General features: G+C 45.7%; 1 protein-coding gene across 1 annotated transcript in view; it reads right to left on the bottom strand.

Annotated features, from left to right (window-relative positions):
- LOC142599187 (guanine nucleotide-binding protein G(q) subunit alpha) overlaps positions 1-23,944 on the bottom strand; it is a 225,609-nt gene that overhangs the window by 37,067 nt on the left and 164,598 nt on the right. The window contains exons 5-6 of the mRNA XM_075739072.1: positions 9,893-10,021; positions 8,780-8,909 (exon numbers count right to left, since the gene is read on the bottom strand). Coding sequence (XP_075595187.1) covers positions 8,780-8,909; positions 9,893-10,021 — 259 coding nt within the window. The remainder of the gene's footprint in view (positions 1-8,779; positions 8,910-9,892; positions 10,022-23,944) is intronic.

Here is a 23,944-nt window from a genome sequence, read left to right as displayed (position 1 = left end):
GGAGGGCAGACTTTGGCTGGTTTAGGAGACTAGATGACAGAGTCCCTTGGGAGGCAGTCCTGAAGGGCAAAAGAGTCCAGGAAGGCTGGACATTCTTCAAGAAGGAAATCTTAACGGCGCAAGAGCAGGCCGTCCCTATGTGCCGAAAGGCGAGCCGACAGGGAAGAAGACCGGCCTGGCTGAACAGAGAGCTTTTGCTAGAACTCAGGGAAAAAAAGAGTTTCTGATCTTTAGAAGAAAGGGCAGGAAACTCAGGAGGACTACAAATATCTCGTGAGGTTACGCAGGGAGAAAATTAGAAGGGCCAAAGCCCAGCTAGAACATAACCGGGCTACTGTCGTAAAAGGCAGTAAAAAATGTTTCTATAAATACATTAGCAGCAAAAGGAGGGCTAAGGAGAATCTCCATCCTTTACTGGATGCGAGGGGAAACATAGTGACAAAGGCTGAGGAAAAGGCTTGAGGTACTTAATGCTCTCTTTGCCTCAGTCTTTAATAGTAAGACCAGTTGTGCTCCGGGTACCCAGCCCCCTGAGCTGGAAGACAGGAATGGGGAGCAGAATAAAGCCCCCATAATCCAAGGGGAAATGGTTAGCGACCTGCTACACCACTGAGACACACACACACAGGTCTATGGGGCCGGATGGGATCCACCCAAGGGTACCGCGGGAGCTGGCGGAAGTGCTCACTGAGCCACTTTCCATCATTTATCAGCAGTCCTGGCTAACCGAGGAGGTCCCAGTTGACTGGAGGTTAGCAAATGTGACACCCATCTACAAGAAGGGCCAGATGGAGCATCCGGGGAACTACAGGCCTGTCCGTCTGACCTCAGTGCCAGTTATGGAGCAGCTCATCTCGAGTGCCATCACACAGCACGTACAGGACCACTAAGTGATCAGGCCCGGTCAGCATGGGTTTATGAAAGGCAGGTCCTGCCTCACTAACCCGATCTCCTTCTATGACAAGGTGACCCGCTTAGCGGATGAGGGAAAGGCTGCGGATGTTGTTTACCTGGGCTTTAGTAAAGCCTTTGACACCGGTTCCCACAGCATTCTCCTGGAGGAACTGGCTGCTCATGGCTTGGACGGGCGTACTCTTTGCTGGGTAAAAAACTGGCTGGATGGCCAGGCCCAAAGAGTTGTGGTGAATGGAGTTAAGTCCAGTTGGCAGCCGGTCACAAGGGGTGCTCCCCAGGGCGCAGTATTGGGTCCGGTTCTGTGTAATATCTTTATCAGTGATCTGGACGAGGGGATCGAGTGCACCCTCGGTAAGTTTGCAGGCGACACCAAATTGGGCGGGAGTGTTGATCTGCTTGAGGGTAGGAAGGCTCTGCAGAGGGGTCTGGACAGGCTGGATCAATGGGCCGAGGCCAACTGTATGAGGTTCAACAGTGCTAAAAGTGCCGAGTCCTGCACTTGGGTCACAACAACCCCATGCAACGCTACAGGCTTGGGGAAGAGTGAATGGAAAGCTGCCCAGCGGAAAAGGACCTGGGGGTGCTGGTTGGATACTGTTTGACGGCTTTCTGAACATGAGCCAGCAGTGTGCCCAGGTGGCCAAGGAGGCCAACAGCATCCTGACTTGTATCGGAAATAGTGTGGTCAGCAGGTCTAGGGAAGTGATTGTCCCCCTCGACTCGGCATTGGTGAGGCCACACCGCGAACACCGTGTTCACTTTTGGGCCCCTCACTACAAGACAGACATGGAGGTGCTGGAGCATGTCCAAAGAAGGCCAACAAAGCTGGTAAAGGATCTAGTGAACAAGTCTTATGAGGAGCGGCTGAGGGAACTGTGATTGTTTAGTCTGGCGAAAAGGAGGCTGAGGGGAGAGCTTATCGCTGTCTGCAACTACCTGAAAGGAGGTTGTAGCGAGTTGGGTGTCAGTCTCTTTTCCCAATTAACAAGTGATAGGATGAGAGGAAATGGCCTCAAGTTGTGCCAGGGGAGGTTTAGACTGGATATTATGAAAAACGTCTTCACCGAAGGGGTTGTCAAGCCCTGAAACAGACTGCCCAGGGAAGTGGTTGAGTCACCATCCCTGGAGGTATTTAAAAGACGTATAGATGTGGCGCTTAGGGACGTGGTTTAGTGGTGGACTTGGCAGTGCTAGGTTAACGGTTGGACTCGATGATCTTAAAGGTCTTTTCCAACCTAACGTATTTTATGATTCTGTGATCCTGTTTTCGCTATTGGTGATTGGGTGAGTCGCTTTATGGGGGAATTGTTGCTCATCGTTCTTACTTCCTCAATAAAGCTTTGTTTTGTAACATGTTGTCAGAGTCCATTACTGTTCAGACCACAACATCAAAGATATATGTCTTACAAAACAAAATGACAACATTCTGATACCCGCTAAGTTAAAAGAATACAAAAATAAACAGAATACAAAAATAAATGACAAGATGTATTCACTACATAGCAACTGAAAATTTCTTCTTTTTAACAGATGTACTTTTTAAGGAGATGGCTGATGATATAAATAACGTAATGAGATTTCTTTCCAACTGGATTCAGCAAGGGGAAATCATGCCTGACCAATCTGATAGCCTTCTATGATGGCATGACTGGCTGGGTAGATGAGGGGAGAGCAGTAGATGTTGTCTACCTTGACTTCAGTAAGGCTTTTGACACTGTGTCCCATAACGTCTTTATAGGCAAGCTTAGGAAGTGTGGGTTAGATGAGGGGACAGTGAGGTGGGTTGAGAACTGGTTGAATGGCAGAGCTCAGAGGGTTGTGACAAGCGGCGCAGAGTCTAGTTGGAGACCTGTAACTAGCAGTGCCCAGGGAGATGTGTTTTACCTTACTATGTCAACCTGTCTCTTAAACAATGAAATCAACATATATACACAGTCATGAAGAACATTAAAATGCTTTCTGGTTTTCATCTAACTTTTATAAATGAATGTTAAAAACTTGCATAGAACAGTGGTGGCGAATAACTCATGTAAGATTGATGAATAATGGGAATAGTCTTCATGAAAGAAAAAAAACCAAAATATTAAATTCCCCCCTACTTTGTAAAACTGTATACAAAACATTGTGTACTACTGCATTTTGCCTGCTTAGTTCATACATTACCACCCATGAGTTTCTTATTTCTGTTATTCTTTGAAATAGAAATACAGGTAGAAAATATAAGTCAATAAAAATCCTATACTTTAAATCAATGGAATCAAGTTTACTACTTTAGGGTCTGTTCTAGCAAAGAACCTATGAATTTTGTTTTAATTCTCACTGTTTATTTTTATGACTCTGCTTCACAACACTAACTAAGTAAATAGCTACAATAAGAACATCGCTCCGCTGACCCTCCATGGAGGAGATCAGTTTGTGTCTTAGTATTTGAGGATTAGCCTCTTAATCCCTCTAGAACTTCTCATTTCATTACATGTAGTTGCATACAACTGCTGGTACACATTTGAAAAATATCCAGGACTGGACAAGCCAGTCTACTTTGAAAATGTCTTAAAAGAACTAACAACTTTGAGTTTTGCTGTTTAGCATGAAGTATTAAATCTATCATTATACTTTACTGGTCCAACCATTTTAATATCCAAATAACTATGTAAAAACTGACACATTTCTACTGAAGCTCTCTACAAACTTGTGCTCCTCCAAGATCAGGAGAAATGCATCCCAACAAAGAGGAAGTGAGGCAAAAATGCCCGGAGGTCTGCATGGATGAACAAGGAGCTCCTGGACAAACTCAAATGCAAAAAGGAAGCCTATGGAGGGTGGAAGTAAGGGCAGGTAGCCTGGGAGGAATACAGAGAAAGTGTTTGAGCAGTCAGGGATCAGGTTAGGAAAACTAAAGCCCTGATAGAATTAAATCTGTCCAGGGATGTCAAGGGCAACAAGAAAAGCTTCTATAGGTACGTCAGTGATAAAAGGAAGACTAGGGAAAATGTGGGCCCTCTGGGAAGGAAATGGGAGATCTGGTTACCTGGGATACGGAGAAGGCTGAGGTACTAAACAACAAGTTTTTGCCTCTGTCTTCACCAGCAAGTGCTCCAGACACACTCCCCAAGTCGCAGAAGGCAAAGGCAGGTACGGGGAGAATGAAGAACTGCTCACTGTAGGAGAAGATCCCTGACGAGATGCATCCGCGGGTCCTCGAGGGAACTGGCGGATGCAGTTGCTAAGCCACTATCCATCATATTTGAGAAGTTGTGGCAGTCCAGTGAAGTTCCCACTGACTGGAAAAGGGGAAACATAACCCCCATTTTTAAAAAGGGAAAAAAGGAAGACCCAGGGAACTACAGGCCGGTCAGTCTCACCTCTGTGCCCGGCAAGATCATGGAGGAAATCCTCCTGGAAACCATGCTCAGGCAGATGGAAAATAAGGAGGTGATTGGTGACAGCCAACAGGGCTTCACTAAGGGCAAATCGTGCCTGACAAACTTGGTGGCCTTCTATGACAGGGTTACAGCGTTGGTGGACAAGGGAAGAGCAACTGACATCATCTACCTGGACTTGTGCACAGCATTTGACACTGTCCCGCACGACATCCTTGTCTCTAAATTGGAGAGACATGGATTTGATGGATGGATCACTCTGTGGATAAGGAATTGGCTGGACAGTTGCACTCGAAGAGTTGCAGTCAATGGCTCGATGTCCAAGGGGAGATGAGTGACGAGTGGCGTTCCTCAGAGGTCGGTATTGGAGCCGGCGCTGTTAAACATCTTTGTTGGCGACATGGATGGTGGGATCGAGTGCACCCTCTGCAAGTATGCTGACAACACCAAGCTGTGTGGAGCAGTTGACATGCTGGAGGGAAGGGATGCCATCCGGAGGGACCTTGAGAGGCTGGAGAGGTGGGCCCGTGCGAACCGCATGAAGTTCAACAAGGCCAAGTGCAAGGTCCTGCACATGGGTCAGTGCAGTCCCAAGCACAACTACAGGCCGGGCGGAGAATGGATTGAGAGCAGCCCTGAGGAGGACTTGGGGGTGCTGGTGGACGAGAAGCTCAACATGAGCTGGCAATGTGTGCTTGCAGCCCAGAAAGACAACTGTATCCTGGGCTGCATGAAAAGAAGCATGGCCAGCAGGTTGAGGGAGGTGATTTTCCCCCTCTACTCCACTCTTGTAAGACCCCACCTGGAGTACTGCGTCCAGCTCTGGCATCCCCAGTACAAGAAAGACATTGAGCTGCTGGAGAGAGTCCAGAGGAGGGCCATGAAGATGATCAGAGGGCTGGAGCACCTCTCCTATGAAGACAGGCTGAGAGAGTTGGGGTTGTTCAGCATCCAATAAATTGGGAGAGGACATAGCCAGGGCAGCTGACCCAAACCGACCAAAGGGATATTCCATAGCATATGACATCATGTTCCGTATATAACTAGGAGGTGGGCCGGGAGGCGGGACAGCTCGAGGTCTTGCGGAGCATCGACTTCGAGTGGTGAGAAATTGTGCTGTTCATCACTTGTTTTGTATATTCTTTTATTATTGTTATTGTTGGTTTATGTCCTATTAAACTGTGTTTAGCTCAACACACGAGTTTTGGGGTTTTTTTCCATTTTCAGTTCTTTCCCCCATCCCACCTGAGTGAGTGTGGTTCGTTGAGCTGCTGGCCGGGTTAAACCATGACAGTTTTTGGTGCCCAACGTGGAGCACGAAGGGGTGAGATAACAACAGATCCGACCAAAGCCTTTTAAAACTAATTAGTTGTAAGCACTCATTATATTAGTTTAATAGTTGCTGGACACAATGTTGTATTATTTGTTCACATGTTTGTGTCATGTAAGTCCTTACTTGTATTTCCTATGGTGCTGTTTATCTTCTCTGGGAGGTGGATGAGAATGTTCCTTTTGCTGCACTGTGTACTACTCGCTTATGATAAGATAACATTATTGGCCATGAGAATGATTTGCTCTGTTTATTCAGCATTTCTGTCACTTTTGTACCTCGGGCGCTATCTCCCAGGAATTATTATTAATCGCACTCTCTACCTTTTTTCTGCGGAGAACCAATCTATGGGGGAGACAGAAGGGAATACCTTCACCTTCACCTTCCCTTTCTCCTTCAGGATACTTACAACAGCTCTTGAGAATTTTGAATATCCTTGGGATGTTCAGACCAGCATGTTCCTATTGCTATGTCTCTTGAATGTGTTTCAGGTCTTGTTCAGGGTTAAACAACTATTTAAAAATATCACCCAGAGATCTGCCACGAAGTTGCATAGTTATGAGTGGCAGGGTGTGTGGGATAGTATGGGAAAATGCCTAGAAAAGTGCGCACCTCCAGTGTTTTGGAACTTCATCCCTGAACAAATACGGAATACTGAAAAGCTAGTAGAATATTTGGAAAAAGTATGCTGTCACCCCGGTAATTCCAGAGAAACACAAATCATTGCAATGTGCTGGGGGGCCTGACCCATGCCTACTGAGCTCTGTTCAACACTATTCAGAACCCTGAAAGAGAAGACAAGGTCTCTGGATCTGATGACCAAACGAAAGGCACTGCGGCTACTCCAACCCCTGCCACAAACACTGCAGTCACTCCAACCCCACCAACAGGGACTGTGGCCACTCCAACCCCAGCGGCAGACACCGCGGCCACTCCAACCTTGGAGACGAGCACTGCGGCTGAATCAAAAAATCAACCCTTGCTGGTATCAGTTGTCCCTATACAGAAGAAGAAACACACAAAAAAATCAGTTCGCTTAGTAAGGGATGACAATGAACCAGGGTCATCACGAGAACAGGAGGAAGAGGCAGAACCAGAGGTAATCACCCCATCCCTGTCCCTGAGTGAGCTGCGAGATATGCGAAAAGATTTCAGCCATTTTCCAGGCAAGCACAACATTACCTGGCTGCTCCAATGCTGGGATAATGGGGTCAGTAGCCTGGAATTAGAGGGTAGGGAAGTCAATCAGTTGGAATCTCTGTCCAGGGAAGGGGGCATTGACAAGGCAATTGGGAAAAAGACACAAGCCCTCAGCCCCTGGAGGTGACTTCTGTCAAGTGAGAGGGAAGCCTTCAGTGAAGATGATGTCGTTCAGGCAAGTGGACCACCATGGAGAGAGGTATCCAGTACCTGAAGGAATTAGCTGTGCAGGGGATGGTTTATCATGACCCTGACAATGCGCAGTTACCCACAGATCCTGATGAAGTCCAATGCACATGACCCACATGGTGGAAGTTTGTACTGGAGCGCACCATCATCATATGCCAACTCATTGGCAGTGATGGACTGGGAAGACAAAGTGGCAGCAACAGTGCATGAAGTGGCTGGCTGACTTGGGCAATAGGAAGAAAGCCTCTCTTCCTCCCTCGTCTCAACTGTAGAGAAACTATCCCAGAAGGTCCAGCCACTCAAAGAGAATACGTCCTATTCCCCACCTGCATGGACCAGTATCTCAACTATTAGGAGTAAGCATTCCTCTGCTCAAGAGAGAGGATATAGAGGGTATACACCACAAGGCATCCCGTGGTTTTACCTGTGTGGCCATGGAGAGGACATGAGGAAGTGGTATGGAAAACCTTCCTCGAACATAGAGGCAGGAGCACGTTAGCTACAAGGCAAAACAATCACAGAAGGGGATTCTTCCAGGAAAAATGCCACTCTGATTTCCAGCGGGTAGTTCCCCAGACCGAGAGGATGGCTTACTTGTACTTATGATCCTCTTGAAGGGACTTTTAAGTCATTTTTACAAGAAGTGAGTAACAAATACAATGAGCAGGATCAGAGGGGGCCTGCCTCCAGCCAGGTGGAGGAAAGGGACAGCCGGGTTTAATGGACTGTATGGATTCGATGGCCTGGCACATCAGACCCACAAGAGTATAAGACTCTAGTGGACACCGGTGCACAGTGTACCCCAATGCCATCAAACGCCCGGAAGAAGAACCATTTCAAATGGGACCCTGAGCAACGACAAGCCTCTGAACAAATTAAACAGGAAATTGCTCATGCAGTAGCCCTTGGGCCAGTCCAGGCAGGACAAGATGTAAAAAATGTGCTCTACACTGCAGCTGGGGAGAATGGCCCTACCTGGAGTCTCTGGCAGAAAGCACTAGGGGAGACTCGAGGTAAATCCCTGGGGTTTTGGAGTTGGGGATACAGAGGATCCAAGGCCCACTATACTCCAACTGAAAAAGAGATATTGGCAGCCTATGAAGGGGTTCAAGCTGCTTCAGAGGTGGTTGGTACCGAAGCATGGCTTCTCTTAGCTCCCTGACTGCCGGTCAGCTTAGCTCCCTGACTGTGTCCAGCTCTGGTGTCCCCAGTACAAGAAAGACATTGAGCTGCTGGAGAGAGTCCAGAGGAGGGCCATGAAGATGATCAGAGGGCTGGAGCACCTCTCCTATGAAGACAGGCTGAGACAGTTGGGGTTGTTCAGCCTGGAGAAGAGAAGGCTCTGGGGAGACCTTATTGCAGCCTTCCAGGACCTAAAGGGGGCCTACAGTAAAGCTGGAGAGGGATTGTTTGTCAGGGAGTGTAGTGACAGGATGAGGGGTAATGGTTTTAAAATAAAAGAGGATAAATTTAGATTAGATATTAGGAAAAAATTCTTTACTGTGAGGGTGGTGAGGCACTGGAACAGGCTGCCCAGACAAGTTGTGGATGGCCCCTCCCTGAAAGTGTTCAAGGCCAGGTTTGATGGGGCTTTGGGCAACGTGGTCTAGCGGAGGGTGTCCCCACCCAGCAGGGGGGTAGAACGAGATGATCTTTGAGGTCCCTTCCAACCCAAACCATTCCATGATTCTATGAAAATTTAAAATTATTTTTAGTGAAATTATTTTTTCTTAAAAACTGGTGATTTATGCTGATGCTTGCTTACCTCATTGTCTGACTCCACAAGGACTTGATCATATTCACTAAGAGCTACTAGGAACATGATAGATGTGACATTTTCAAAGCAATGTATCCATTTTCTTCTTTCTGATCGTTGGCCTCCTACATCCACCATTCTGCAAAATTAACAATGACCACATCAGCTCCACAAATACCTTAGAAGATAAACATATAATCACGTATGGAACACTGAATTCAAGAATTTAGTTGAAAACACAATTTGGTTTGTTTTTCTTAAAATGTGTACCATTCATATCGAAGACTAATGGAATGTGTTTTAAGTAAACAGGTTATCATATTTGCTTTTTAGTCTGATGTGCTTTCTGAATTTGAATCATTACAAGTCTCAAAGCCCTCAAATTTCTCATATTAAAAACTCCCATGATTCTGAGCCACCATCCTAGAATGTATACCCTGTACATTCAGCAGGAACACATTTCCACAGAATGAAGTTGGAGGCCTGCCTTTCTCCAAAGAAATTAGCAGAGTCAAAATTCCAAACTTGTCAAGGCTGCCTAATTTTAAGAGTGTAAATAGAATACCATCTGTATTTACTGAAGTTGTTAACAGTCAAAATAAAACCTCAAATTTGCTGGCAGAGTGTACTCCCAATACATTATGTGTCTCAATGTAACTAGACATTCCGGTGTCTAACTTGAAATTTTAATTGCATAGTTATTCTTTAAGCAATTGTATTTGCACTCAAAATGAGCTGTGGGGAAAATTATCTATAGGAGTGGTATTAAACTTATAAAATGTCACTTCTCTCTAAAAATTAAGTACAGAAGTGGTACCTTTACATTTCATAATTTATTATTCATAATAAAGCTGACATACTCATTTTTATTGAAAAATTACTTCCAGTTTTTCTATCAATAACAACTACCCTCAGAAAAAGACAAGTCTGTCTCTCATCCTCTTGACATCTTTAACAACTGCTGCTAATCATATATGGACAAAAACATGAAAATAAAATGAACAAGCTCAAATTTTAAAAACATTGAATAATTTTTACTTTTAACTAATATCCTATACATGGTATTACTCATGCAAAAGGAAACAAAAGAAACAAAGCAAATGGGTGCTAAACTTTTTCTACCTGAAAATGACGCTTTGTAAGTCGAACGGATATTCAATGATTCCTGTTGTTGGGACTCGAACTCTAAGCACATCTTGCTGAGTTGGTAGATAGGCCAAATCTGCTATGCGATCCAAGTCATTAAGATAACTATAGATGGGGAGAAAGAACAGGAATGTCAGTCAGTGATACTATAATCCCACTGAGGAAAAGAGAAAGGAAGATTTGGGAAAAGAAATGGGATGTGGGATAGGAAGAAGTGCAACAGAAAAAAGAGTAATATCGACATAAAAGAGGGAAGGAAATATAAAGGAGTGCTCCATTCTCCCTTCCTGGTCATTTTCATAGCTTCAAGTAAATTCTACAAAAGGACAGCATGATTATTATGATTTTCATATAAATTTGCTTGGCTTTCATACATTGAATCACCAATAATTCAAAATTTTCAGTTATTCAATTCTGGTTAATTTAATCATAAATAATATGATAAAATGCATAAGAAATATAAGATTATAATTTTATCTGAAACTATAACATATTTCTTGATAATTACTATGCAATGTCTACAAAGGATAGATAAACATGAATCTCCCAAGTGATAGTGAACTACTGATTATCAGTTTCAAAGTGGTAGGAGGATAAATGGCACTCTTTGGAGATAAAAGAAAATAAACCCACACTGACAAATTAAAAAACTCTCCACCTGAAATTCCTCCATCCAGACTGAAACTTCTGATCAAGTTAATAGGCTTGCAGTACATGAAATACATCCTAGTCAATTAGCAAATGATCTGAAACTGCAAAAAAATTGCTTATAAGGCCTTGTTAACTACAACACACAACTCTTCTGCTATTGCTTAATTGTGGTTTTCAAGTATAAAGCAGCAGTGCACTGGAGGTTTTAATTAACTTTCATAAGAGACACTTCAAAAAGAGAGGGATAATATACCAATGTGTGATAGACTGTTTGGGTCCAGGAGTTGCACATTCCATGAATTCAGTGCACCAGGCAGCTTGGGCTCCCCAGATGTCTGGGAAAAAGATTGCTGCAGGAAATTAAGTTTTTTGTGTATTTGATTACTTCCAAGCACCTAGTTGGTTACAGTTAGCTACTGGTAAAATAGCCTAAGGGGATGATAGCAATGTACTCCTTGCAATTTAACAAATCATTGAATATCACTATTCACACAATGAATGTATTCTTTTCTTCATAGTTATTATTCAAGGTGTTCTTTTTTAAATAAATCCACACAAGAAATAATTAGACTACTTCTAGATACTCTGAATGATTTGTTATGCAATAGTGAAAGTTATGAACAATGACAGAAACAAAGCGATTTGAGTTCTACTTTACAGCAAAAATACAGAAGAATTAATTTGATAGGGAGCCAAAAATATCAAATTTTCTTCACTATGATTTTATTCATGAAAGATTAAGCTGATAGTAAATGTTGAATGTGAGAATATTACACATATTCAGAAAGATGTATTGAACCATATATCTCAGAAAAAAATTCATATTCAGAAGTTACTACTCTGAAAATATTTTCTCAGAACCCTGACTAGTTTCTGCCAATAGGAAAAAGGACTTGAAAATATGAGCATTTCATCTGCCCTTAGTTGTTTTACACAAAAAGCAGAATGGATAAGCTGATCATCAATTTGCTGGGGTGGGGGAAATCCATAACAAAACCATAACCACCATAATAGGAAATCTAAAGAGATGTTGAAACCCGAATTAGCCTCTTTTTCCCTCCCACATCACCAAAAATATTGGATTTATTTTGTGACTTTCGGGAAAAAAAAAGAAGAGTACAAAGAAGCAGTGTGAATCATCACATGCTATAGTGGTATTCATGAAAGCAGGAGAGCTTTAAAAGAATAAATTTGTAGGGGACCCAGTTATACAATTGCTTGTTGCAGTCCTCTGAAAAGCCTCAGATGTAGTCTCCAATATGTGAACCTGGTTACTGTACCTCTGCACCAAGAGCATAGAGGACATACTACTAAGATATGCAGCAGTGCAAATCTGACTTTTTTAGAAAGGCAATAATTTAAAGGGACATTATTAAATAGTTACGTCTCATTTGTGTTACTGGAAACTGTTTAAAGAGCACATGGGGATTTTTCTGTCCTAGCACAAAACACTGATGTCATAAAGTTCCAGAAGCACTAATTTATCCTTTCAAATTATATCTTTTCATACAATCATAGAATCATGGAATGGTTTGGGTTGGAAGGGACCTCAAAGATCATCTCGTTCTACCCCCCTGCTGGGTGGGGACACCCTCCGCTAGACCACGTTGCCCAAAGCCCCATCAAACCTGGCCTTGAACACTTTCAGGGAGGGGCCATCCACAACTTGTCTGGGCAGCCTGTTCCAGTGCCTCACCACCCTCACAGTAAAGAATTTTTTCCTAATATCTAATCTAAATTTATCCTCTTTTATTTTAAAACCATTACCCCTCATCCTGTCACTACACTCCCTGACAAACAATCCCTCTCCAGCTTTACTGTAGGCCCCCTTTAGGTCCTGGAAGGCTGCAATAAGGTCTCCCCAGAGCCTTCTCTTCTCCAGGCTGAACAACCCCAACTGTCTCAGCCTGTCTTCATAGGAGAGGTGCTCCAGCCCTCTGATCATCTTCATGGCCCTCCTCTGGACTCTCTCCAGCAGCTCAATGTCTTTCTTGTACTGGGGACACCAGAGCTGGACACAGTCAGGGAGCTAAGCTGACCGGCAGTCAGGGAGCTAAGAGAAGCCATGCTTCGGTACCAACCACCTCTGAAGCAGCTTGAACCCCTTCATAGGCTGCCAATATCTCTTTTTCAGTTGGAGTATAGTGGGCCTTGGATCCTCTGTATCCCCAACTCCAAAACCCCAGGGATTTACCTCGAGTCTCCCCTAGTGCTTTCTGCCAGAGACTCCAGGTAGGGCCATTCTCCCCAGCTGCAGTGTAGAGCACATTTTTTACATCTTGTCCTGCCTGGACTGGCCCAAGGGCTACTGCATGAGCAATTTCCTGTTTAATTTGTTCAGAGGCTTGTCGTTGCTCAGGGTCCCATTTGAAATGGTTCTTCTTCCGGGCGTTTGATGGCATTGGGGTACACTGTGCACCGGTGTCCACTAGAGTCTTATACTCTTGTGGGTCTGATGTGCCAGGCCATCGAATCCATACAGTCCATTAAACCCGGCTGTCCCTTTCCTCCACCTGGCTGGAGGCAGGCCCCCTCTGATCCTGCTCATTGTATTTGTTACTCACTTCTTGTAAAAATGACTTAAAAGTCCCTTCAAGAGGATCATAAGTACAAGTAAGCCATCCTCTCGGTCTGGGGAACTACCCGCTGGAAATCAGAGTGGCATTTTTCCTGGAAGAATCCCCTTCTGTGATTGTTTTGCCTTGTAGCTAACGTGCTCCTGCCTCTATGTTCGAGGAAGGTTTTCCATACCACTTCCTCATGTCCTCTCCATGGCCACACAGGTAAAACCACGGGATGCCTTGTGGTGTATACCCTCTATATCCTCTCTCTTGAGCAGAGGAATGCTTACTCCTAATAGTTGAGATACTGGTCCATGCAGGTGGGGAATAGGACGTATTCTCTTTGAGTGGCTGGACCTTCTGGGATAGTTTCTCTACAGTTGAGACGAGGGAGGAAGAGAGGCTTTCTTCCTATTGCCCAAGTCAGCCAGCCACTTCATGCACTGTTGCTGCCACTTTGTCTTCCCAGTCCATCACTGCCAATGAGTTGGCATATGATGATGGTGCGCTCCAGTACAAACTTCCACCATGTGGGTCATGTGCATTGGACTTCATCAGGATCTGTGGGTAACTGCGCATTGTCAGGGTCATGATAAACCATCCCCTGCACAGCTAATTCCTTCAGGTACTGGATACCTCTCTCCATGGTGGTCCACTTGCCTGAACGACATCATCTTCACTGAAGGCTTCCCTCTCACTTGACAGAAGTCACCTCCAGGGGCTGAGGGCTTGTGTCTTTTTCCCAATTGCCTTGTCAATGCCCCCTTCCCTGGACAGAGATTCCAACTGATTGACTTCCCTACCCTCTAATTCCAGGCTACTGACCCCATTATCCCAGCATTGGAGCAGCCAGGTAATGTTGTGCTTGCCTGGAAAATGGCTGAAATCTTTTCGCATATCTCGCAGCTCACTCAGGGACAGGGATGGGGTGATTACCTCTGGTTCTGCCTCTTCCTCCTGTTCTCGTGATGACCCTGGTTCATTGTCATCCCTTACTAAGCGAACTGATTTTTTTGTGTGTTTCTTCTTCTGTATAGGGACAACTGATACCAGCAAGGGTTGGTTTTTTGATTCAGCCGCAGTGCTCGTCTCCAAGGTTGGAGTGGCTGCGGTGCCTGTCGCCGAGGTTGGAGTGGCCGCGGTGTCTGCCGCTGGGGTTGGAGTGGCCACAGTCCCTGTTGGTGGGGTTGGAGTGACTGCAGTGTTTGTGGCAGGGGTTGGAGTAGCCGCAGTGCCTTTCGTTTGGTCATCAGATCCAGAGACCTTGTCTTCTCTTTCAGGGTTCTGAATAGTGTTGAACAGAGCTCAGTAGGCATGGGTCAGGCCCCCCAGCACATTGCAATGATTTGTGTTTCTCTGGAATTACCGGGGTGACAGCATACTTTTTCCAAATATTCTACTAGCTTTTCAGTATTCCGTATTTGTTCAGGGATGAAGTTCCAAAACACTGGAGGTGCGCACTTTTCTAGGCATTTTCCCATACTATCCCACACACCCTGCCACTCATAACTATGCAACTTCGTGGCAGATCTCTGGGTGATATTTTTAAATAGTTGTTTAACCCTGAACAAGACCTGAAACACATTCAAGAGACATAGCAATAGGAACATGCTGGTCTGAACATCCCAAGGATATTCAAAATTCTCAAGAGCTGTTGTAAGTATCCTGAAGGAGAAAGGGAAGGTGAAGGTGAAGGTATTCCCTTCTGTCTCCCCCATAGATTGGTTCTCCGCAGAAAAAAGGTAGAGAGTGCGATTAATAATAATTCCTGGGAGATAGCGCCCGAGGTACAAAAGTGACAGAAATGCTGAATAAACAGAGCAAATCATTCTCATGGCCAATAATGTTATCTTATCATAAGCGAGTAGTACACAGTGCAGCAAAAGGAACATTCTCATCCACCTCCCAGAGAAGATAAACAGCACCATAGGAAATACAAGTAAGGACTTACATGACACAAACATGTGAACAAATAATACAACATTGTGTCCAGCAACTATTAAACTAATATAATGAGTGCTTACAACTAATTAGTTTTAAAAGGCTTTGGTCGGATCTGTTGTTATCTCACCCCTTCGTGCTCCACGTTGGGCACCAAAAACTGTCATGGTTTAACCCGGCCAGCAGCTCAACGAACCACACTCACTCAGGTGGGATGGGGGAAAGAACTGAAAATGGAAAAAAACCCCAAAACTCGTGTGTTGAGCTAAACACAGTTTAATAGGACATAAACCAACAATAACAATAATAAAAGAATATACAAAACAAGTGATGAACAGCACAATTTCTCACCACTCGAAGTCGATGCTCCGCAAGACCTCGAGCTGTCCCGCCTCCCGGCCCACCTCCTAGTTATATACGGAACATGATGTCATATGCTATGGAATATCCCTTTGGTCGGTTTGGGTCAGCTGCCCTGGCTATGTCCTCTCCCAATTTATTGGATGCTGAACAACCCCAACTCTCTCAGCCTGTCTTCATAGGAGAGGTGCTCCAGCCCTCTGATCATCTTCATGGCCCTCCTCTGGACTCTCTCCAGCAGCTCAATGTCTTTCTTGTACTGGGGATGCCAGAGCTGGACGCAGTACTCCAGGTGGGGTCTTACAAGAGTGGAGTAGAGGGGGAAAATCACCTCCCTCAACCTGCTGGCCATGCTTCTTTTCATGCAGCCCAGGATACAGTTGTCTTTCTGGGCTGCAAGCACACATTGCCAGCTCATGTTGAGCTTCTCGTCCACCAGCACCCCCAAGTCCTCCTCAGGGCTGCTCTCAATCCATTCTCCGCCCAGCCTGTAGTTGTGCTTGGGACTGCACTGACCCATGTGCAGGACCTTGCACTTGGCCTTGTTGAACTTCATGCGGTTCGCACGGGCCCACCTCTCCAGCCTCTCAAGGTCCCTCCGGATGGCATCCCTTCCCTCCAGCATGTCAACTGCTCCACACAGCTTGGTGTTGTCAGCATACTTGCAGAGGGTGCACTCGATCCCACCATCCATGTCGCCAACAAAGATGTTTAACAGCGCCGGCTCCAATACCGACCTCTGAGGAACGCCACTCGTCACTCATCTCCCCTTGGACATCGAGCCATTGACTGCAACTCTTCGAGTGCAACTGTCCAGCCAATTCCTTATCCACAGAGTGATCCATCCATCAAATCCATGTCTCTCCAATTTAGAGACAAGGATGTCGTGCGGGACAGTGTCAAATGCTGTGCACAAGTCCAGGTAGATGATGTCAGTTGCTCTTCCCTTGTCCACCAACGCTGTAACCCTGTCATAGAAGGCCACCAAGTTTGTCAGGCACGATTTGCCCTTAGTGAAGCCCTGTTGGCTGTCACCAATCACCTCCTTATTTTCCATCTGCCTGAGCATGGTTTCCAGGAGGATTTCCTCCATGATCTTGCCGGGCACAGAGGTGAGACTGACCGGCCTGTAGTTCCCTGGGTCTTCCTTTTTTCCCTTTTTAAAAATGGGGGTTATGTTTCCCCTTTTCCAGTCAGTGGGAACTTCACTGGACTGCCACAACTTCTCAAATATGATGGATAGTGGCTTAGCAACTGCATCCGCCAGTTCCCTCGAGGACCCGCGGATGCATCTCGTCAGGGATCTTCTCCTACAGTGAGCAGTTCTTCATTCTCCCCGTACCTGCCTTTGCCTTCTGCGACTTGGGGAGTGTGTCTGGAGCACTTGCTGGTGAAGACAGAGGCAAAAACTTGTTGTTTAGTACCTCAGCCTTCTCCGTATCCCAGGTAACCAGATCTCCCATTTCCTTCCCAGAGGGCCCACATTTTCCCTAGTCTTCCTTTTATCACTGACGTACCTATAGAAGCTTTTCTTGTTGCCCTTGACATCCCTGGACAGATTTAATTCTATCAGGGCTTTAGTTTTCCTAACCTGATCCCTGACTGCTCAAACACTTTCTCTGTATTCCTCCCAGGCTACCTGCCCTTACTTCCACCCTCCATAGGCTTCCTTTTTGCATTTGAGTTTGTCCAGGAGCTCCTTGTTCATCCATGCAGACCTCCGGGCATTTTTGCCTCACTTCCTCTTTGTTGGGATGCATTTCTCCTGATCTTGGAGGAGCACAAGTTTGTAGAGAGCTTCAGTAGAAATGTGTCAGTTTTTACATAGTTATTTGGATATTAAAATGGTTGGACCAGTAAAGTATAATGATAGATTTAATACTTCATGCTAAACAGCAAAACTCAAAGTTGTTAGTTCTTTTAAGACATTTTCAAAGTAGACTGGCTTGTCCAGTCCTGGATATTTTTCAAATGTGTACCAGCAGTTGTATGCAACTACATGTAATGAAATGAGAAGTTCTAGAGGGATTAAGAGGCTAATCCTCAAATACTAAGACACAAACTGATCTCCTCCATGGAGGGTCAGCGGAGCGATGTTCTTATTGTAGCTATTTACTTAGTTAGTGTTGTGAAGCAGAGTCATAAAAATAAACAGTGAGAATTAAAACAAAATTCATAGGTTCTTTGCTAGAACAGACCCTAAAGTAGTAAACTTGATTCCATTGATTTAAAGTATAGGATTTTTATTGACTTATATTTTCTACCTGTATTTCTATTTCAAAGAATAACAGAAATAAGAAACTCATGGGTGGTAATGTATGAACTAAGCAGGCAAAATGCAGTAGTACACAATGTTTTGTATACAGTTTTACAAAGTAGGGGGGAATTTAATATTTTGGTTTTTTTTCTTTCATGAAGACTATTCCCATTATTCATCAATCTTACATGAGTTATTCGCCACCACTGTTCTATGCAAGTTTTTAACATTCATTTATAAAAGTTAGATGAAAACCAGAAAGCATTTTAATGTTCTTCATGACTGTGTATATATGTTGATTTCATTGTTTAAGAGACAGGTTGACATAGTAAGGTAAAACACATCTCCCTGGGCACTGCTAGTTACAGGTCTCCAACTAGACTCTGCGCCGCTTGTCACAACCCTCTGAGCTCTGCCATTCAACCAGTTCTCAACCCACCTCACTGTCCCCTCATCTAACCCACACTTCCTAAGCTTGCCTATAAAGACGTTATGGGACACAGTGTCAAAAGCCTTACTGAAGTCAAGGTAGACAACATCTACTGCTCTCCCCTCATCTACCCAGCCAGTCATGCCATCATAGAAGGCTATCAGATTGGTCAGGCATGATTTCCCCTTGCTGAATCCAGTTGGAAAGAAATCTCATTACGTTATTTATATCATCAGCCATCTCCTTAAAAAGTACATCTGTTAAAAAGAAGAAATTTTCAGTTGCTATGTAGTGAATACATCTTGTCATTTATTTTTGTATTCTGTTTATTTTTGTATTCTTTTAACTTAGCGGGTATCAGAATGTTGTCATTTTGTTTTGTAAGACATATATCTTTGATGTTGTGGTCTGAACAGTAATGGACTCTGACAACCTGTTACAAAACAAAGCTTTATTGAGGAAGTAAGAACGATGAGCAACAATTCCCCCATAAAGCGACTCACCCAATCACCAATAGCGAAAACAGGATCACAGAATCATAAAATACGTTAGGTTGGAAAAGACCTTTAAGATCATCGAGTCCAACCGTTAACCTAGCACTGCCAAGTCCACCACTAAACCACGTCCCTAAGCGCCACATCTATACGTCTTTTAAATACCTCCAGGGATGGTGACTCAACCACTTCCCTGGGCAGTCTGTTTCAGGGCTTGACAACCCCTTCGGTGAAGACGTTTTTCATAATATCCAGTCTAAACCTCCCCTGGCACAACTTGAGGCCATTTCCTCTCATCCTATCACTTGTTAATTGGGAAAAGAGACTGACACCCAACTCGCTACAACCTCCTTTCAGGTAGTTGCAGACAGCGATAAGCTCTCCCCTCAGCCTCCTTTTCGCCAGACTAAACAATCACAGTTCCCTCAGCCGCTCCTCATAAGACTTGTTCACTAGATCCTTTACCAGCTTTGTTGGCCTTCTTTGGACATGCTCCAGCACCTCCATGTCTGTCTTGTAGTGAGGGGCCCAAAAGTGAACACGGTGTTCACGGTGTGGCCTCACCAATGCCGAGTCGAGGGGGACAATCACTTCCCTAGACCTGCTGACCACACTATTTCCGATACAAGTCAGGATGCTGTTGGCCTCCTTGGCCACCTGGGCACACTGCTGGCTCATGTTCAGAAAGCCGTCAAACAGTATCCAACCAGCACCCCCAGGTCCTTTTCCGCTGGGCAGCTTTCCATTCACTCTTCCCCAAGCCTGTAGCGTTGCATGGGGTTGTTGTGACCCAAGTGCAGGACTCGGCACTTTTAGCACTGTTGAACCTCATACAGTTGGCCTCGGCCCATCGATCCAGCCTGTCCAGACCCCTCTGCAGAGCCTTCCTACCCTCAAGCAGATCAACACTCCCGCCCAATTTGGTGTCGCCTGCAAACTTACCGAGGGTGCACTCGATCCCCTCGTCCAGATCACTGATAAAGATATTACACAGAACCGGACCCAATACTGCGCCCTGGGGAGCACCCCTTGTGACCGGCTGCCAACTGGACTTAACTCCATTCACCACAACTCTTTGGGCCTGGCCATCCAGCCAGTTTTTTACCCAGCAAAGAGTACGCCCGTCCAAGCCATGAGCAGCCAGTTCCTCCAGGAGAATGCTGTGGGAACCGGTGTCAAAGGCTTTACTAAAGCCCAGGTAAACAACATCCGCAGCCTTTCCCTCATCCGCTAAGCGGGTCACCTTGTCATAGAAGGAGATCGGGTTAGTGAGGCAGGACCTGCCTTTCATAAACCCATGCTGACCGGGCCTGATCACTTAGTGGTCCTGTACGTGCTGTGTGATGGCACTCGAGATGAGCTGCTCCATAACTGGCACTGAGGTCAGACGGACAGGCCTGTAGTTCCCCGGATGCTCCATCTGGCCCTTCTTGTAGATGGGTGTCACATTTGCTAACCTCCAGTCAACTGGGACCTCCTCGGTTAGCCAGGACTGCTGATAAATGATGGAAAGTGGCTCAGTGAGCACTTCCGCCAGCTCCCGCGGTACCCTTGGGTGGATCCCATCCGGCCCCATAGACCTGTGTGTGTGTGTCTCAGTGGTGTAGCAGGTCGCTAACCATTTCCCCTTGGATTATGGGGGCTTTATTCTGCTCCCCATTCCTGTCTTCCAGCTCAGGGGGCTGGGTACCCGGAGCACAACTGGTCTTACTATTAAAGACTGAGGCAAAGAGAGCATTAAGTACCTCAAGCCTTTTCCTCAGCCTTTGTCACTATGTTTCCCCTCGCATCCAGTAAAGGATGGAGATTCTCCTTAGCCCTCCTTTTGCTGCTAATGTATTTATAGAAACATTTTTTACTGCCTTTTACGACAGTAGCCCGGTTATGTTCTAGCTGGGCTTTGGCCCTTCTAATTTTCTCCCTGCGTAACCTCACGAGATATTTGTAGTCCTCCTGAGTTTCCTGCCCTTTCTTCTAAAGATCAGAAACTCTTTTTTTCCCTGAGTTCTAGCAAAAGCTCTCTGTTCAGCCAGGCCGGTCTTCTTCCCTGTCGGCTCGCCTTTCGGCACATAGGGACGGCCTGCTCTTGCGCCGTTAAGATTTCCTTCTTGAAGAATGTCCAGCCTTCCTGGACTCTTTTGCCCTTCAGGACTGCCTCCCAAGGGACTCTGTCATCTAGTCTCCTAAACCAGCCAAAGTCTGCCCTCCGGAGGCAGATAAAGTCCTGGAGAACGTAGAATCCTGATCCGTTCTTTACCAAGGCTGCTGTGGGTAGGCATTGATTGAGAGATTAGCCTGAATAGAGTGATATCTGACAAAAGTTTTAGGTGCGTGGCCCCACAATTCCACCAATACCAATGTTCCCACCACGGGAACCCCTTGGTGCCCAGATGCAGGATGTTGTGTACAAATCCAGCAATCAGTTCCCTTTCTGACATTCGCCAGTGCCTGAGATGTGAGAATTAACAAGTTAGGATCCCAACCAGCAAGGCCCTCATGGACTGTCCCTAAGAACAGTATCCACAGCATATTCAAGAGAGGGCCTTGCTCGGAATAACCGAGAGTAGTACAAGTAAAACAACTACAATAAACAGCAATATAGCAGGAAGATTTTTCCAGATTGTTGTGGTTGAGATAAAGACAGTTTAATAGGTAAAGCAAAAGCTGTGCATGCAAGCAAAGCAAAATAAGGAATTCATTCACTATTTCCCTTTGACGGGCAAATGTTTAGCCGTTTCCAGGAGAGCAGGGCTTCATCACGTGTTAACAGTTACTCGGGAAGAGAAATGTCATAGCGCTGAACGTCCCCCTCCCCTCCTCCTTCCCCCAGCTTCTTGTGCACCTCAGCCTACTCACTGGCAGGGCAGTGCGAGAAGCAGAACAGGCCTTGATGCTGTACAAGCACTGTTCAGCAATAACTAAAACATCCCTATGTTATCAACACTGTTTTGGTCACAAATCCAAAACATAGCACCATATGAGCTGCTATGAAGAAAATTAACTCTATCCCAGCCAAAACCAGTACACAGATCATTCTGGGTGGCCCAGTAGTTGGGCTGAGTCAGTGGCTCCGGGCTCATCATGGACATTATCACTTCCTGAAATACAAAAATCACTTCTAGGACAGCCCAAAGGGGCAGCCTGTGGTTCCAATGACGAGATTTGGGCCCTGGTGCCCACAACAAAGTTGACCGAGTGCCAGTCATTCACAACAACGTCTAATCGGGGCTAGGACATAGTGTACGCAAAAACGTCTGCCTGGAAACAGAACTAGGAGGCATATCTCCATCTGGTGGTGGGCACCTGCCCACCAGTTCTCAGGCAGCACCTTTGAGAGAGGAAGGAACGGCTGAAGGTGAAGCACTGCAAGGCTCAGAGGGAAGGGGGAGGGGGCAGGGGCCACCTGCTGATGGCCATTCAGAAGCTGTACAAAGACATTGTTTGGCAATTTATCAATTTGTTGGCGGGTGGGTAAACCCCCTTTCCAGCAGGAACTGCCAGAGGCGGCCCCTCTGCATCTGACCGTGGGGCACAGGAGCCATTGCCACAGCACCCAGTCCTGCAGCCAGGGCAAGCAGAGCCCCTGTGTCCCACAGTCCCCATCATTGAGGTGAGTTAGAGCTGCCTCAGTGCGCCAGAGCCTCCCGAATCACTCCACCCAGCCTCCTCCTAGCGTTTTATGAAACTGGTCGCCCAGGGAGCAGAACTGTTCCCTGGTATAGGCTTGTACCCCGCGAGCGTTCGAGGCAGGTAAAGGAAGGGCAGGGATGTCTTCCCCTGTAGTGTTGGGAAGGGGGTCAGGGTCTGGTCCGGGACCATTGCTGTCCCTGTCCCAATTATCATCCTTATCATCGTCCTGGGGTAGACGGTGGCCCCAACTTGGACTGTTGTACTGGGACAATTGCTCTGGGCCTCGAAGGCCCACTGGGCCAAGGGGGCTAGCTTATGCTCATCCCTCTCAGTCCCTTGCTTATCTTATCCTGCCCATTTGAAGGCGCTGCGCAGCCCAGTGATTTCAGCCCAAGCAGCATCAAGGGCACAAGTCAGGAGGCCGATTAAGCAACCTTTGCCTTTTCCCCACCTTACAACGTCTGGCCTTACGCCATTGTTCAAATTCATCCCCAACAGCCTGGGGATCTGTCCAATTATCTTGGATCCAATCCTCCCATTGGGACGATCTCCAAACTTGCTCCTTTCCTGAAGTGTCCAGTACTTGTCAGAAGGACTCCATCCTGTCCGCGACACCAATAATGTGGTGTGGTACACCAGTAATGGAGTCTGACAACATGTTATAAACCAAAACTTTATTGAGGCAGTTGGAAAGATGAGCAACAGTGCACCCATACGGTGACTCACCCAATCACCGATAGCAAACACAGGATCATAAGCGATGCCATGGCCCTGGTGGACTGCCAGCAAAATTTGATGTATGGGTCATCTGGCAGCAACAGCCAATCGTGCAAATGCCTTCTGAATGCCAGTAAGAGTCGCACCGCGCCTTGGCTCCACCAATGGTAGTGTGATTTGAGAGAATCATACCTTACATGAATAATGCGAGCGGCACCCTGCCTACACTGCCAATGTCGGTCAATGGGCAGGGTGTCAGGAGGTAGGGTGTCAGATGTGATGTTAATTATTTTTCTCAGTGTATTGATCTAACAGAATCACACTACCAGCACTGTGTTTTTAACTGGAGCCGAAGTATGGAACATCATAGAGTGGAACATGAACGACACAAGGAAAAATAGTAGTGCAAATAGCTCGCAGCATAAAATGCATCCTGCTTAATGGGGTAGAGAGAGATGAATTTAAGACTGTAATGTGTGTGCTACAAATAGGCTACTAGTCTTTGTGAACATTTTGGTTTCTGGTAAATGTAAATAAAAATACATCGAAATAGTCTTTTTAGGAGAAGGAGATTAAAGAGAAACCTCACTTTCACAACTTTGCATGGATGTTAGCGCGTTAAATTATTTATAACTTGGCCATCTTCTCGAGAAGATGGAACGATATTTTCCTGGGCTTTCAGAGTATACAGCCTTGCCCTTTGTTGTTAGCAGCTGAAAGCGTTCACGTGTTGCGAACTGAATGGAACATATGGACTGAACATTTCCCTTCTGTCTTGGGCTCTCCTACCACTTTGAAATGACTGAAGCGATATTATTCCATGAGTTTTTTTCAACTCACGAAAAAGAACTTACTTCTAAAGCTGTCTTGATTTTTCAAGTTTTCACTTTCAGAACAAAACATTTTGGAGGCAAACATGGAGGTAAGACTTCTAAAACTCCTCTTTGTCTTGAAGATGGTCCTTCCACCTCACTGCTAAACTACGTT

The sequence above is a fragment of the Balearica regulorum genome, chromosome W (assembly GCF_011004875.1).
Source record: "Balearica regulorum gibbericeps isolate bBalReg1 chromosome W, bBalReg1.pri, whole genome shotgun sequence".
NCBI lineage: Eukaryota > Metazoa > Chordata > Aves > Gruiformes > Gruidae > Balearica > Balearica regulorum.
This window is presented reverse-complemented; position numbering and strand designations above follow the sequence as displayed.